This window comes from Tiliqua scincoides, chromosome 7 (genome assembly GCF_035046505.1).
Source record: "Tiliqua scincoides isolate rTilSci1 chromosome 7, rTilSci1.hap2, whole genome shotgun sequence".
In the NCBI taxonomy this organism is placed as follows: Eukaryota; Metazoa; Chordata; class Lepidosauria; order Squamata; family Scincidae; genus Tiliqua; species Tiliqua scincoides.
Genome location: NC_089827.1, coordinates 46,610,289 through 46,628,336, shown reverse-complemented (window position 1 = coordinate 46,628,336; position 18,048 = coordinate 46,610,289). Strand labels below are relative to the sequence as shown.

Below are 18,048 nucleotides of genomic sequence, written 5' to 3'. Positions count from 1 at the left end.
TCACATGTTCTCCTTGATGGGAATGATTATGATGGGGGCATGATTTACCTCCCGCTTCTTCAGCAAAACATAGCAGAGCTAGAGGAGGAAGTAGCCACCACTGCTGTCACTTCTGGGCCAGCGTAGCTGCCTCTTTCCTCTCCATGCTGCTTCTGAACCATCTGGGTGGGGAAGATACTAGGAATGGAGATGTTCTGCTTCCAGGATCTTTCTGGTAATTCAAAAGAAGTGGAGACAGCAGCAGTGGAGGTGAGATGGTAGCAATGATGGGATTGGAGGGTGTGTGCACATGTTGACGGGAGGTCAAAGTTGACACTGCTTTGGATGCCATATCTGCTTTGCTTGGTCCTGCTTTGGCCATCAACTTATCTGATCCATCACAACAACACTTTTGCTTTCTTATTCCAAATCAGTATACTCTCCCGGCCATTTCAGAAAGTCACTTCAAGATAGACACTGACTTTTCAGCTGCCTTCAGGGATTTCTAGGAGTAGGAAGAGGTGATGGGTGGCAGCTGTCTAGTTCTTGGAACATCCAGAGTGGAGGAGGCAGGTCTAAGAGACCAGCGAGGAGACATACTGTCCCTACCAACTTCACCCCCTTACCTGCACTGTACATTGTTCTTCCAATATTTCTAGTTGCTAATGCACAAGGAATGGACACTTAATACCAGAGCTAATACTGATCTGATTTAGCCAGAATAGCATTGTTCATCTTGCATAGAAAAACAGTCTCACACCTTTGTCAAAAATATGTGGTTTGCGGGCTCATATAGACAATACATTTTTGTGGGCAATAAGAGCAATGTCACTTGTAGGCATATATTCCTTATAGCCCTGATGTGGTGTAGTGTCAGATCAGTATGAAGGTAACAGGGGAGATAACGGTGGCAACAGGGGGCTATGTCAGCTGCAGGGGTTCGTGACCAGTGCCTGGTTGTTTTAAAAAAAGTATGGCAATCTTGAATGCCAAAATGTTTGGTGTTAGGTTTTTACCCTGCACATTCCTGATCTCGTCTGATCTTGGAAGCTAAGCAGGGTCAGGCCTGGTTAGTACTTGGATGGGAGACCGCTTGGGAATACCGGGTGCTGTAGGCTTATACCGTAGTCTTTCAAGACTGAAGGTTGCCAACCAGGTTTTGAGACTACACTTTCCTTTCTTGTTTACCATCTCATTACCCTTGCAAATATTTCATTCAGAACCGAGAATGGTTCTGGTTGCCTCTGTGTGTATGGATGTGGGAAGAAGATGGAACATTAGCAAAAAGGGCCAATTGGTGCAAACACATCCAAATATCTCACCCATTTGAGGATATTCATTTTCCGGCTTGTCACCTTCCTCACGATGCTCCCTAGAAGGGACGATGCGCTCACGGTTTATGTAAGCGGCACATTAGGAAACTCCATGAGGATATTTGGTATCAATCGGTGGATTAATGGGATTAGCTGCAGATTAATTAAAGCCAAACTAAATGGATTGGACAATATAACTTTCAAATTAACCAATCTATGTTGCAAGGAAAAAGAGGAAAAGCTGTACAGCTATTTGGTTACCCAGAAAGGAAAACAAAATGCCCATTTTGAGTAATTAGGTCTCTGACTATCCTTGAATCCAATAATCTCAATATATTTAGGTATGTATTAAAATATATTTTCATTTAAAATCTATTTACAGCACAATGATATATATATTTACCCCACTAGTAGTCCCCACTATGTTCAATGGAGCTTTCTTTCAGGTAACTGGACATAGGATTGCAGCCTTAGATTATGACTTTAACCCATTACCATCCTGTAGTCTTGATCCAGACTGACCTCTCCCTGCCCCTACATGGCTGCTCTTTGTCCTGGGACAGAAAGCTCCCATTGGCAGCTTATCATGAGGGGATCTCCCTCGAGCAGGATCATTGGGGACATACTTTGAAAGATCGCCTCCTCTCATGCAACAGTTTCGAGTCCAGCTCAGGGTCTCATGTGTCTGTTGTTTACATATGAGAAATCAAGTATGAAAGTCCGAATTATGCAATACAGGCACGCGCCACTTAACAACAGGCTGCATAACGATGGGCCACATATATGACAGTGGTCAAAGCACAACAAAGAGATTCTTAATGAGGCAGTCAGATCTTCCATAGCCTGCAGTAGCCTGTGCAGCCAGCAAGTGTTCTGGCAGGAAGTGTCTGTTTACACGTCAAAGGCGCAAGATTGGGTGGAATGTTCGCTTAACAACCTAATTGTATAACAACGGGGATCGGAGAACATATCTCCGTCATTAAGTGGCACACACCTGTAGATGTGTTGCCTAGATTGGCTCTAAGCAATAAGGGTGAAGCTGGGGGTGGAAGTTCATCACTTGTTGGAGCCCATAATACAAACTGTTTTAATGTTTAGAGTTGTTTGATCTCTCATACATTACAACTTCTGCAGAAATCCCTATAATTGCACTGAATTATGTTGCTTTTTCAACTTTGAAAAAGACCTGTGATTGACCTTTGTTGTTTTCTTCCAGGTCTCCAGTTTCTTCAGAAGATCAAGGTAACTTCTTTAGTTTGTCTCTTTTTTAAATGATGGATTAAAAATTGAAAGCAGTTAGAAACCTACGTTTGAAGAATGCCTTTGGTGTATGTGTGTGTGGGGGGGGGGGGAAGCAACTTTTGATACAGGCATCCATGGTTCATCTGTGATTTCAAGTGTATATTGTTCAGTAATGCAAAGGCCTGGCCTGTGTCTGGTTCTGTTATAGACCCAGTTCAGTAAACGTGAATTTTGCTCAAGTACATTAGATGGAATGTGCTTGGTCTTGGGAGAAAATGTTGGATAATAATACTCGGTGTTTATATGACTTTTAAGATCGTTCACTGAGCTTCATATGCATCCTCAGCCATCTTTACAATGTCTTGCAAGGCAGGGAACTATTATCTTCCAACTGCAGATTAATTTGGAGGAATCGGATGGAAAGAGGCTGAGAATGCAGTGACTTGCTTAAGGCTGCATTATATGTCCATTGCTCAGGCAAGATTTAAATCAATAATTATTCATTTGGAACTGATAAAACAATGCCTTTCCCCCCAATATGATGCTCTATTCACAGCAAGTGAATGGGAGAGTTGTTCATGGGGGTCAACTTCACCAATAGATTCATGGCGGGTTTACTGTTGGCAGTAGGAGTGGTGGCAGTGGTTGCTTGCTTGCTTTCTTGTGTGCGTATGTGGGTTTTTTTTATGTGTTTCCCAGAAGTTTAAGAGGTCCTTCCCACCTCCCATAAAACACTGGATAAAGTGTCATTCTAAAGCATTCTGGAAATTTACTGTTTATTCACATTCTGAGTTTTGGAGCACGTGTGATGTGAATGAGGTGAGGGCTTGTTGGATGACAGAACCTGAGGTCCCAATAAGATGGCGGATGGAAAAGGCTACAGCATGGATATACCTTGAGGTCCTTCCAGTGGGCCTTGCACAGCAGAAGGGCTGGGCCCCAGTTGTTAAGCATATGAAATTCTCTTTCAAGCTTTTGAAATGTCACTTTGCAATGTCAAGAAAGCACAGGCTGTTCCCTCTTGTCCTACCACGGCTGAGTGATATGTTTATTGCATTTGATCCTTGCCAAAACCTGACACCATAGCCTCTTTTATTCCCATGCTTCAGAAGAGACATTACATTTTAATAGGCCATTCTGAGTACCAGTATCAAGCTACTTGTCAAGGGGCAGTGATTTATTGTTTGGGCTCATAGGTTTTCCTTACATTATCTTATTACTCCGTCATTTTATCTTTTAATTGAGTGGCAGGCAGCATATGAACTACTTCCTTATGGATCTTCATGACTTTAATCTCCAGTATCTGCTGCTACCATCTCCCTTTCCTTTCTGCTTTCTCTGTTTTTTTCTCCTTTGCACAAATTCCTCTCATGTTCCATTTACCACCTGTGCCTCTGTGACCAGGGACCAGCACTACAGTTTGATCAATATCCCTCACCACTCCAGAACTATAAAAGCATTTATGAGCTTACTTTGAAATGGAGAATCAAAGCCACAAACACTCTTCACCTAACATACCAAGGGCATTGAAAACTTCTGTTTAATGACAGTGAAATTGTTGATTGAGCAATATATTTGCTGAAATAAGGATGATTCTAGCGAGAGCAAAAACTGTCTATGTTTGAGTGCCTTTATGAAGCAGTGGGATCAGAGAATACACAATATCATGATGAACATAAAAGTGCCCTTATGGGATTAGAACAATGACACATCTAACCCAGTACTTTGTTTCCGACAATGGTCAGCCAAATGCCTCTTAGAAGCCTCACCTGGCATGATTAAATCTACTATGGAAGAGTTCTTAATCAGGCTGTGAGCTTTAATCAGTAGATGAATCAACTTGCAGCACAGTCTTACATCTGTCCACATGTAGTAGACATATATCATGAAGTAGGATGCAGTCCTTTACACACTTACTTGGGAGTAGGTCCTACTGAACCCCAGTGGAATTTACTTCTGAGTAGACACACATAGGATTGTAGTGATATGTCTGTTTACAAGCCCTGTTAAGTTAAATGGGACTTGGCTGGTGGTTGGCAACCTTCAGTCTCGAAAGACTATGGTATAAGCCTACAGCACCCGGTATTTCCAGGTGGTCTCCCATCCATGTACTAACCAGGCCTGACCCTGCTTAGCTTCTGAGATCAGACAAGATCGGGATGGGACTTACTTCCATGTAAAAATATATAGGATTTCAATCTTAAGCCTTGGTTGAGCGAATAGTGGATACCAATTTTAATTAGGGAGGGCAAATATTTTCCTTTTCCATTATTTTTGGAAAGATCTATGGTACCTTTTTAAAAATGCCTCTTTGGTTCTGGTCTATTACTCACACTGTGGAAAATGAGATAAGCCTCAAGTAGGTGGGCGTCCATGGTTCATCTTTTATTTCCTCCTGGTGCAAATAGCTGTTATAAGAACATAAGAACAGCCCCACTGGATCAGGCCATAGGCCCATCTAGTCCAGCTTCCTGTATCTCACAGCGGCCCACCAAATGCCCCAGGGAGCACACCAGATAACAAGAGACCTCATCCTGGTGTTCTCCCCTACATCTGGCATTCTGACTTAACCCATTCCTAAAATCAGGAGGTTGTGCATACACATCATGGCTTGTACCCCATAATGGATTTTTCCTCCAGAAACTTGTCCAATCCCCTTTTAAAGGCGTCTAGGCTAGACGCCAGCACCACATCCTGTGGCAAGGAGTTCCACAGACCAACCACACGCTGAGTAAAGAAATATTTTCTTTTGTCTGTCCTAACCCGCCCAACACTCAATTTTAGTGGATGTCCCCTGGTTCTGGTATTATGTGAGAGTGTAAAGAGCATCTCCCTATCCACTCTGTCCATCCCCTGCATAATTTTGTATGTCTCAATCATGTCCCCCCTCGAGCGTCTCTTTTCTAGGCTGAAAAGGCCCAAACGCCGTAGCCTTTCCTCATAAGGAAGGTGCCCCAGCCCCGTAATCATCTTAGTCGCTCTCTTTTGCACCTTTTCCATTTCCACTATGTCTTTTTTGAGATGCGGCGACCAGAACTGGACACAATACTCCAGGTGTGGCCTTACCATAGATTTGTACAACGGCATTATAATACTAACTGTTTTGTTCTCAATACCCTTCCTAATGATCCCAAGCATAGAATTGGCCTTCTTCACTGCCACCGCACATTGGGTCGACACTTTCATCGACCTGTCCACCACCACCCCAAGATCTCTCTCCTGATCTGTCACAGACAGCTCAGAACCCATCAGCCTATATCTAAAGTTTTGATTTTTTGCCCCAATGTGCATGACTTTACACTTACTGACATTGAAGCACATCTGCCATTTTGCTGCCCATTCTGCCAGTCTGGAGAGATCCTTCTGGAGCTCCTCACAATCACTTCTGGTCTTTACAACTCGGAAAAGTTTGGTGTCATCTGCAAACTTAGCCACTTCACTGCTCAACCCTGTCTCCAGGTCATTTATGAAGAGGTTGAAAAGCACCAGTCCCAGGACAGATCCTTGGGGCACACCGCTTTTCACCTCTCTCCATTGTGAAAATTGCCCATTGACACCCACTCTCTGCTTCCTGGCCTCCAACCAGTTCTCAATCCACGAGAGGACCTGTCCTCTAATTCCCTGACTGTGGAGTTTTTTCAGTAGCCTTTGGTGAGGGACCGTGTCAAACGCCTTCTGAAAGTCCAGATATATAATGTCCACGGGTTCTCCCGCATCCTCATGCCTGTTGACCTTTTCAAAGAATTCTATAAGGTTCGTGAGGCAAGACTTACCCTTACAGAAGCCATGCTGACTCTCCCTCAGCAAGGCCTGTTTGTCTATGTGTTTTGAGATCCTATCTTTGATGAGGCATTCCACCATCTTACCCGGTATGGATGTTAGGCTGACCGGCCTATAGTTTCCCGGGTCCCCCCTCTTTCCCTTTTTAAAAATAGGCGTGACATTTGCTATCCTCCAATCTTCTGGCACCGTGGCCGTTTTGAGGGACAAGTTGCATACCTTAGTCAAGAGATCTGCAACTTCATTCTTCAATTCCTTAATAACCCTTGGGTGGATGCCATCAGGGCCCGGTGACTTATTGATCTTTAATTTATCAATGAGGTCTGAAACATCTTCTCTTTTAACCTCTATCTGACTTAACTCCTCGGTCAGGAGGGGCCGTTCGGGCAGCGGTATCTGCCCGAGGTCTTCTGCCGTGAAGACAGATGCAAAGAACTCATTTAATTTCTCTGCCATCTCTAAGTCTCCTTTTATCTCCCCTTTCCCTCCCTCACCATCCAGAGGGCCAACCGCTTCTCTGGCGGGTTTCCTGCTTCTAACATATTTAAAGAAGCTTTTATTATTCCCCTTAATGTTGCTGGCCATGCGTTCCTCATAGTCTCGCTTGGCCTCCCCTATCACCTTCTTACATTTCTTTTGCCACAGTTTATGTTAGAGACTGTTGAGGTCTCTACAGTCCTAACTGAGAGCACAATGGTGACAAAGGGTTAAAACCCTCTACTGCCACTCCATGGTTCTGATCAAGTTCAGTCTTTCCCTGCAGCTGCTACAGATGAAAGGAAAACTAAACATGGCAGGGCTAGTGATGCATTTAATGTCATATGCATTTTCACCCATAGACGACAAACTAGCGATGGCATAAATGTTACAGTTATCAAAGCCAAACTTACCAGTTAACCTACATTGCATAAATGAATGAATCTTGATTTATGGGCCATTGAGCCATGGTCATCTATGAAAACAAGAGCCTCAATTATCCCAACACCCAAATGCAAGATTAGGTGACAGAAGTCTGAGTTGTGCGCTAGTGAACCACATCATTTTATCTTGTCAGTATTAGTGAGCGCATGGCTCCTGCAGGTGAGAATTTGGGGTGACCATTTTTGAGAGTCGTCTTGTTTTCCAGAGCTCTTTCCTGATCTGGTAGAAATCAGTAGGCACCATGAAGAGATGTACTTCAGGAACATGTTTACTATGCAAAACTGACTAGACGTATATCCTTGATTTTAATATATATCCAGAATGAGAGTCAGTGTAGTATCATGGTTAGAGTGTTGTCCTCAGAAGATGGAGACCTGAATTCTACCATAGCTCTTAGGAGTTGGGACAGTGATGAGCATCTCTGCCCCACTCCTATTTTAGAAGTAACTTGGGCTAAGAGATGGTGCTTGGGCCAAGTTCATCCAGCAAGCTCCATGCCTGAGGGGCAATTTGGCCATAAATCTCTCCACCCAACTCCCAAACTCTGACTACTGCATCAGACTCTCTCATCAGCAGAAGTGTCTTTGGGGTGGGCGCCACGTGGTGCAATGCTTACCTGAAGAGGCCCGGCATTACAGAAGATCAAAGTGACATAATGACACGATCATGTCGCCCCTGGCCTTCCGGGCTATTGCATTAAGAACATAAGAACAGCCCCACTGGATCAGGCCATAGGCCCATCTAGTCCAGCTTCCTGAATCTTACAGCGGCCCACCAAATGCCCCAGGGAGCACCCCAGATAACAAGAGACCTCATCCTGGTGCCCTCCCTTGCATCTGGCATTCTGACACAGCCCTTTTCTAAAATCAGGAGGTTGTACATGCACATCATGGCTTGTAACCCGTAATGGATTTTTCCTCCAGAAACTTGTCCAATCCCCTTTTAAAGGCATCCAGGCCCGACGCCATCACCACATCCTGTGGCAAGGAGTTCCACAGACCAACCACACGCTGAGTAAAGAAATATTTTCTTTGTCTGTTCTAACTCTCCCAACACTCAATTTTAGCAGATGTCATTGTTGTCAAACATTGTTTAGCAGATGACATTGTGTTAAATGTGAAAAGCCTGCTTCCAGACCACCTTCATTTAATGATCTTCAGCTAACTTTGGCCTGCTCTAGGCCCAGTTACTTCTTTTTCTGGCAAGTGGCAAAAGCACAATCATCATCAGGCAGCTGGGCTCAGAGCAGGCCAAAGATCACCAAACAGAGACATAGGTGGTGTGGTGTCACCCCTCCTGACAATGACACCTAGTGTGGCTACTGCTCATCAACATAATATGAACACAGTATCAACTATAACCCAAATCCTGGGAACACAAAATGAGATGAAAACTGGAAATTCAGGAGGAATGGAAGTGGATTGTCATTCAACACATGTAGTGATTCTTGTGACCCCAATTAATTCTTCTCCAAATTACAGATTTTTTTATGAACACGAGTGAGACAATCAGCTGTAACCAATTGCCTTCCCTGTTCAACTTCTCTTGCCAGCTCCCTCCGGGTGTGTGTGACACTTCACTCACCTGCTCAAAGTACCATATACCCCAGAGGGGAGTCCCTGCCTAAGGAAAGAGTTTGACACTAGTTTCTTTGTCAGCAAAGGCCCTGTGGGAATGGCAGGCTCTGCAATAGTTTCATCCCCTGTCTCTTTGTCAGTGGCTTTGACAAGAGGAAGGTACAACCTGAATGCAAGTCAGCCATCGGCTCTGGCTACAGCAGTGGTTCCCAGTCAGTACTGCAAATGTTTGTACAAATTGCAGGAAGAGGCTCCTGTTGTAGATTTCTCCCTGCCAAGCTGTTCGCTGCAGAGCAGTGATTTGATATGAAAAGCTGCTTTCACCCTGGACTGGGAAAATTACTAGTGTTTACTGATTTGATAGGTTCTAATGATGGCTGCTAGTGAGAGATCTGTAAGGGACCAGTGGCCTTGGATCACCTTGTCTTAGAATTCACCTTCACTGTTTTACAGCATCCCCAGTGACTCTTTGACCTGCTGCTGCCTTTCACACCAGATTTAATAGAGAGCAGATAGAGGGAACTTTTCTACATCAAGGTAGCTGGAGAGCTAGGTACAAAGGGGATCACCATTCAGCATGGGAAGGGCAGTATAGCTCAGCAGTACAGCTCATTCTTTGCATGCAGAAGGTTTGGTCTCTGGGTCACATAGCTAAAAGGCACCTGGGTAGCCTAGCGGCTAGAGTGCTACCCTGGGGTGACGAGGGTTTAAATTGACTGCGTGTGTAACTTTGGGTCAGTCAGTCTTTCCCACAAAAAGACTTCATAGGGTGGTTGTGCCAATCCCTCACCCCCATTGCTGCCCCATTCTACCCTTCCTCCACCCTCCCTCCTCCCCCACCATCCAACCTGGATTGGTGAGCAGTTCCTGGTTTGCTGGTGCCAGCAGGAAATCTTTAGCCTCCCCAGTGTCATGCTGAGTAGTGTGCTACTGGAGTACCTTTTACGACTGACACTGACTGCTTTACGGGAATCAGAGCCAGCAGAAGAGATGCAATGATGACGGGCAAAGAAGGCAGGATTGGGCCAGAAGTGCATGTAAACGAATCTCAGTCACAAGACTTGGAAAGATTTCTTTCTGCCTGAGGCCCTAGAGAGTTACTTCCAGTCAAGATAGAGCTAGATCGGGTTTCTCAACCAGTGGTACGGGTACCTCCAGTGGTATTTAAGGTGGTGCCTGGTGGTACTTGCATGACACCTGCCACCCAGTGGCAAGACCAGGTACGCAATAAAACAGACAGTGGTAGGAGGCTTCAAAACATGCCCTTCCACGCTCAAAAAAGTCATCCCATCCACCCTGAGTCTCTTACTGGTGTTTGTCATGTTGCATCTGGTCTCCCAACCCAGAAGTAACCTGAAAGTGACATCTGCAATAATGTCATCGCCAGTTACTTGCGGTGGTTCTTTGAATAGGGGGACCATGTGACGTGGTGCAGCAGAGAACAAATGTTGAGAAACACTGAGCTAGATGGACTCTCTGTGTAAAACAGCTTCTTTTGCAAGAATTTGGTTGATCCACATTGAATTGCTGCCCCTTCATAGCAACAGATCTATTCAGTGAAGTCTGCAATAGCAGAAAACTCCATCCACTTCCCAAATATCTCTGTACCTTTCTTGTAAAATTGATTGCTCTAAAGAGGAACTGGTTGGTTCATAAACCTCCAAGTGAAAAACCTGTAAGCTTTGGGGTGATGTGGAAATCCATTCAGATCCTAACAGATTAATATGTCTCCGAGTGTGTTCTGAGACTGCTGGTCCTTATTTTGATTAATTAAACACTTAGGGAAGACATAGCTCATTTATTCTCTTTGGAAAGAACATTCAGGACCAGCCATCCTTGAGATTGCTTGGGACAAGAGCTTGATCTTTCATCTTGTTTCTTACTTTCTCAACCCAGTGGAAGATTAGGATGGCTCAGAGGATATGTTGTTAGGCTCAGGACAGAATGGCAGCAGTCAGTGAACATTTGCCCTTAGTTTGGATCCAGATCAGATATATCCCTAGGAATCTCTCATACCTCACGTTGTGAGCCAAGATTAGGACATGTATGGGTGAATGACCACCTGAGCAACTCATAGTTGTAGTTAAGACACCATTATATTTTTAAAACACAGTTAGAGCTGTAGTCTTCAACTTTGTCATCTTGGGACCTAAATTTAATCTCAACCTCCCATGCAAGACACACTTTTTAATTTATATCCTATATCCACTTTTCTTGCCCATCTTCTTCCTTCTTTTTCTTATTTATCTCTCTGCCTGTCTCTCCCCCTTCCTTAAAAAAAAAATAATCCTAAACAGGTGAAATAGTGATGGTACCACTGGTATAACCCACTTTAGTTCAGGGTGTGACCCAGTTCTGGGTCCAGATCAAACCACTGAAGGCTAATGACTTAGAATATTCACAGGTATGGTTCATTTCAAACTGTTTTGAAGCTTATCAAGTTTCCTTCAAAAGAAGGTTAATAATAGTTGGCGAGATGCTTGAATGAAAGCTTCGTCCCCCCATTATCAGTTTTCCACTGCAATATATAGTGCTCGGTGTGCTCTAGGACAGTGGTTTTTAAACGTTTTAGCACCAGGACCTACTTTTTTGAAGGACAATATGTTGGCTCTCACTGGAAGTGATGTCATTAACCTAGAAGTGATGTCATGGGAGTGACATATTGAATTTAAGCCGCAATGAGCTAAAGGTCCCATTACACAGTGTGCTCGTGCTATTGTTCTGCATAACTCCAAACTCAAACATTCCAGCCCAGAATCAAAGCAGAACACAGGCTTGGATCCTTCTCCAACCACACAGCCCTCCCCCATTCTAGTATCCCATCTTCCCACCTATTCAGGGCAAAACACCATGCCTCTCTCCTACCAGGAGCCCGCCCTGCTCAGCAGCTCTTTACCCTGTATTTTCAGTTCTGTATTTTCAATGGCAAATGAGCTAGGTGCCACACGACCCATCTGAAATCGACTCACAACCCACCTAGTGGGTCCTGACCCACAGTTTGAGAAACACTGCTGTGGAATGTATGTCAGGACCAAAAGAAGTCTGACCAACCTCTTAAGCTTCTGAACATAACCCAGCCCCATTCTGGGTCTCAACTGAACTCCGCATCACCTCTAGCTGTTCCAGGTGCTGGAACAGAAGATTTATCGGGCATATTCCTTCATTATGTAGATAGAAGTTGGCCTAGAATGGGCTCCTTAAAACTTCCATTCTTCCAAAACAATCTCTTTGTTCAAATACGTAATCATTAGAACAAATGGGGATGAAGAAACAAGACATTACGACATGCATGTATACCCATTGATTGGAACAAGTGGGCTCCTCTAATGGTTGGGCAAAATGGGTGTAGCCAATCAAAGGCAGGGACTTAGCCTTTCATAGAGAAGTACTATATGAAAATGTAGGGGTTATCTCATTTAGGGCGCAATCCTAACTGTCAGTTAGGGAGGGACCCTGGGAGGCTCGCAAACGTGCCATAAAGCACATTTGTGCCACCTCGAGGGGAAGCCAGGCCGGCGCTCTGAGAAGCACCAGCCTGCAGAGGCTGACAGACGCCTCCACGCTGGCTTCCCCTCCGGTGCTTGCATCAGCCCTGCAGGGCCGACACAAGTGAAAAAGGTAGGCATGGGGGGATGGGGAGGAGGAGGGAGGGAGGGTGATGGGCGGCCCCAGGGGTGGGTGGGTGGGGAGCGGGAGGCGGGGCTGGGATTCAGCAGTTATGCCGGATCCCAACCCCCATTCCCAGGGAGAACAGAGTGGCTTCAAGCCGCTCCGCTCTCCTTGACTTGTGCCACCTCAAGAGGTGGCGTAAGTCCAAGGAGACCCATTTGGGCCAGCAGCCCTTGCAGGGTAAGGGAAAAAGTTTCCCCTTGCCTCTGGCTAAGCCTCCTGGCTTGCCTGTTCCAGTGCAAGTTAGGATTGCACCCTTTCTCCATTACATCATCAAGCTAAATGATCTACAAATACACATATGTGAGACAAGATACTTCCATAGGAAACTGAATGTAAGAACATAAGAACATAAGAACAGCCCCACTGGATCAGGCCATAGGCCCATCTAGTCCAGCTTCCTGTATCTCACAGCGGCCCACCAAATGCCCCAGGGAGCACACCAGATAACAAGAGACCTCATCCTGGTGCCCTCCCTGGGCACACACACACACACACACACACACACACACACACACACACACAGGTATCCCAGCTGACAAACAGCTAACTATGGGAGAAGAAAGAGGTTTAGAAATCAAGTTGCTTCTTGGCTAAATGGGAAAACTTTGAAAATCCAGCACATTTCTGCCATGATTCTTCACTCTCCCATGTGCCATCACAACTGTAGATCAGAATCCACCACCTGTATCACCAAACCAAAGAGGAACCTCCAAACCGATGTGCTTATGCTCAGATTCTCTCCTATGTCATTGATGCTTTCTGAACTCAACTTCTGCGTGCCTGATTCCACTTCCACTGTGTGCCTGATGCCACGTGTAAATGAAGAATTGCACAGCCAAGCTTCACTGCAGACTGATATGTCATTAGGGCTAAAAGAGAGATGAAATAAGTGCCAGGCCTGTGCAGTAAATGACCAAAAAAAAAATCCTCTTATTGATTACATGCTATCAGTGTAAACCTAGCCTTTAGCACCTGGATTTGAGTATTGGCTCCAGTTGGCAGTGAATCATGTTGCCAGTCTGGATAACATCAAAGGATCTCTGCATAAAGTTGTCGAAAAGATATCTGCCTTGTCAGCCAGTAGAAGTATCAACTAGATTTCAAGGAAGGTCATGCAGGGAGACTCTTGTGTCTACTGGTGTGTAGCAGTTACAGTGAAGTAGTGCCAGAAAAAGGCAGCCTCACGGAATGAGCACATTAGAACCAAGGAGGTCAAGAAGCCCTTGAGACAAAGGAGGAAGAGGAGTCTCGGGCCAAGCAGATCCTGCAATTAGGAGCAAAGGCCTTTGTATACCAAGCCTAGCCTTGCTTTTGCTTTTCATTTGGAATTTGCTTTGAATTGTTGTTGTTCAAAAAAAATGTTGTCACTTTGTCCTGAGCTTAGTGTTCTTAGAAATTGCTTTCTTGCAAAATGCATGTCCACACTCAGCAGGTTGGTCCTCTGTTTGGAACCGTGCTCGAGCACATGTGAAAACATGCATCAGTCTCCTGAATGCTGAGGGTCTTTTAACTCTTGATGGGACAGCAAACACAGGTTTGCAATCACTTAGACCATGAGCTGCTGCCATTCCTTCCTCTCTGATGATGCATCTGCATGGTCAAGGCTGGCCCAAGACCTCCCAACGCCAGAGGCGGCATACCAAGTGCTGTTCCCCCTTAGCCGATGATGTGCTCTGCTCCTCCTCCTCTCGCTCAGCACTTCCCTCCCCTCCACGTTTCCTCTTCTTCTCTGTCCCCTTCTTCCTTTTCCATCCCAGAGAGTGGAAGGAGGAGCAGCGAAGGCAAGGACAGAGATGGATGCCCCCCACTAATAGGTTATCTGAGGAGACTGCTTCAGTTGGCTTCATGGATGGGCCAACCCTATATATCAGGGGTGTCCAAAGTTTTTGGCAGGAGGGCCACATCATCTTTCTGTCACTGTGTCGGAGGCCAGGGGAAAAAAGAATTAATTTACATTTAAAATTTGAATACATTTACATAAATGAATATATTAAAGATGGAACTTATATGAATGAATGAAGGTCTTGCAATAGCTCAAGGACTATAAAAGGCCTTGGACAAAGCAAGGCCGGCCTTTCCTTTGCTGCCGCTACTGCATCACAGATGTGAAACAACAAGCAGTGGAGGGAACCCTCATCCACAGCTCACGTGAGACGTCAAACAGTTGCCCTCACACTGAGAGCAGTTGCGTCGGGCCAGTGTGGGCACCAACAAATCTCCAGACTGCCAGAGGCTCATTGGAGACTGGGGGCTCCCTGAGGGCCACATTGAGAGGCCTTAAGGGCCGCAAGTGGCCCTAGGGCCAGGGTTTGGGCACCCCTGCTATATATGATCCACATGTTTCATTCACATGTTGCCTTTTTAGGTGTATATCTAAGCACTTTAAAGTTCAATCAGCTTTTATCTCTTCCCCTTTCACAGATGGAGTAAATAGATGACCTTTGCCTAAAGGTGGATGTACTTCCCCATTTCCACATTGCGATTCTGTGGACTGGCCCTGCACTACATTCTGCTCTCTGCCTGCCTTCTGATTTATTTGGGGAATTTCTAGCATTAGTTTTAGAAGGGGCACAATCAGTTTGTTTTTGTCATAGTCTTCCACTCCTTGGGTGTGTGATTTTCTTTTTCCATTTAGTTAGACCTTGTGCAAACAAGAATTCCAGCTTCTTCAGATCAAAGTACACACTACAAGGAGCACATGCTGAGCACCTCTGTGCTTTGGTGTTTTACTTTAAATAGCAGCTGTGTATTTGTGTGTGACAGAGATCTGAATCAGGACCACAGGCTGGGGATGGAAGCTTGTCCCACCATGGTCATGATCTGTCCCCCCCCCCCAGCTGATAATTGCCCTGGGAGGAAAGTTCCATTTGTGCCAATGGTAGCTTCCCTCTCAGGACAAATTGCAACTGTGGGACTCCCCTCCCCCAATCAGGGCCATAGGGGGACAAAGGGCTAAAGCTCTCACCTTGACCTTTAATCCCTATCCAGACTAGCTCTCTGTGGTCATTTAAAGTTAAAACAAAAAACAAAAAAAAAACAAACAAGCACAAGGCTCTAAATGCAGACTTCTTGTAACATTTAATTTGGTATTTAGTTTAATATTATTATAGATTTTAGTTTTTAAAGAAATGGGCATATACATATTTCTTTCAAACAGGCTTCTGTGCTGGCAGAGTTGTCACTGGTATATCTTGAAGATAGGACTGGGCTGAAAATCAAAGGAAGGAGAAATTTGTGCCTGAATAGTTTTGCTTAAAAAAAAGTCTCATTGCCTTTGAATAAACTGTGAACAATGCACACTGGGGTCTGCATGAATCAGCCGTTAGCAAGTGGCATCTTTTGGGTAACGGAAGATGTGCTGGTGTGATTGTGTGCATCATCTCCTGCTGAAAAAGTGTTTTTACAATCATTCCATGTTAATACACACCAATTGCTTCAGTGCCTGGCTAGCCTATGCAGGGAAAAATGATCATGCAAATGATAGATAGGGAAGCTGTGGCTAAAACAAATTTTGTGTGTGTGTGCAGATCTTTAAAAATCTTGGCAATCCAAGCCGCAGGTATGGTGGGGATCAAATGCATTTCTTGCTGCCTCATGAACAGGACAAGGTACAAGAGGGACAATTAAATCTATTAAGATGGAGGGAAATTCAGAAGTATTGCTACCTTGACCAAGCCATTATCTCCAGACTGAGAGCAAAGTCCAGCTGAAATGTCTGCGTGACTTCCTCTTTGCTGATGATGCAGCTATCACTACCCACTCTGCCAAAGATCTCCAGCAGCTCATGGATCGTTTTAGCAAGGCCTGCCAAGATTTTGGACTGATGATCAGCCTGAAGAAAACACAGGTCATGGTTCAGGATGTGGACTTACCTCCCTGCATTACAATCTCTGCACATGAACTGGAGGTTGTCCATGACTTTGTGTACCTTGGCTCAACGATCTCCAACACTCTTTCTCTTGATACCGAGCTAAACAAACGCACCGGTAAAGCAGCTACCACGTTTTCCAGACTCACAAAGAGAGTCTGGTCCAACAAGAAGCTGACGGAACATGCCAAGATCCAGGTCTACAGAGCTTGCGTCCTGAGTACACTTCTGTACTGCAGCGAGTCATGGACTCTTCACTCACAACAGGAGAGGAAACTGAACACTTTCCACATGCGCTGCCTCCGACGCATTCTTGGCATCACCTGGCAGGACAAAGTTCCAAACAACACAGTCCTGGAATGTGCTGGAATCCCTAGCATGTACGCACTACTGAAACAGAGATGCCTGCGTTGGCTCGGTCATGTCGTGAGAATGGATGATGGGCGGATCCCAAAGGATCTCCTCTATGGAGAACTCATGCAAGGAAAACGCCCTACAGGTAGACCACAGCTGCGATACAAGGACATCTGCAAGAGGGATCTGAAGGCCTCAGGAGTGGACCTCAACAAGTGGGAAACCCTGGCCTCTGAGTGGCCCGCTTGGAGGCAGGCTGTGCAGCATGGCCTTTCCCAGTTTGAAGAGATACTTGGCCAGCAGTCTGAGGCTAAGAGGCAAAGAAGGAAGGCCCATAGCCAGGGAGACAGACCAGGGACAGACTACACTTGCTCCCAGTGTGGAAGGGATTGTCACTCCCGAATTGGCCTTTTCAGCCACACTAGATGCTGTTCCAGGACCACCTTTCAGAGCGCGATACCATAGTCTTTCGAGACTGAAGGTTGCCAACAACAATATCTCCTAAAATCAATCCGCAAAGTGCTTGTGAACTTTCAATGTGGAAAACTTGGTGCATTGCCCTAAGTCCCTTTGAGGAAAGGTAGAATACAAGTATGATGAATAAATATATTTTGCCAGATATAGGATAAGCATTGGCCTGGTTAAACAGTGACATTTCGCTCCTTTATTTGGACTTCGTGCCTCCTCTCCTAAACAAGCTATATAGAATGTGCTAATATCCCCAGCTGAAATATTTGTACAGTGCATTAGAGCACCATTATGCTATCATGGGTGTTCTTGGGATATTTTTGTTTAATGTGCTAAGAGGTTTTTTTCCTTACTAAGAGAGTTCCTCTGCAGAAGAACAAAATTACTGGTGGTTACGGATGGCTTTTACAGAGGGATCCGATAACAAGGTGAGCAATGAGGAGGGAGAGCTATGATGGCGTTGCCAGCTCTTTATTCAGCAAATAAGTAACTGTGAGACCAGTTCTTCAGAGCTATGCTGTGCAAAGCTTTTTAAAAAAAAAACAACAAAATCCACCTCTAGGGCATTGGCTTGTTGTAATCCAATGGTGAACAGAACTTATTATTTCTGTCCGACATCTGTTGCCAGTATCCCAACATTTATGAAAGAGAGAGTCTGTTTCTTAACAGTGCCAATTGTGCAACGTTTACCTAATCGACAGTTTTTTCGCTGGCAGCCTCAGCAAAGAGCACAAAAGTTTAAAGATGCATAGAAAGCAAGTTACCTCTTTCATCCTCTGGCTCCTACCAAACAGGAGAATGGAGGTCTATTGATGTTCCAGCCAGCCCAGGGAAATGCACGGTCTTGCCAGCTGGGTATTTTGCCAGTTACTCA

At 45.1% G+C, this 18,048-nt stretch overlaps 1 protein-coding gene and 1 pseudogene across 1 annotated transcript in view; both read left to right on the top strand.

Annotated features, from left to right (window-relative positions):
• Positions 1-18,048, top strand: part of DGKI (diacylglycerol kinase iota) — a 284,940-nt gene that overhangs the window by 245,007 nt on the left and 21,885 nt on the right. Inside the window, exon 30 of the mRNA XM_066634451.1 lies at positions 2,509-2,534. Coding sequence (XP_066490548.1) covers positions 2,509-2,534 — 26 coding nt within the window. The remainder of the gene's footprint in view (positions 1-2,508; positions 2,535-18,048) is intronic.
• Positions 981-1,097, top strand: LOC136657734 (5S ribosomal RNA; annotated as a pseudogene).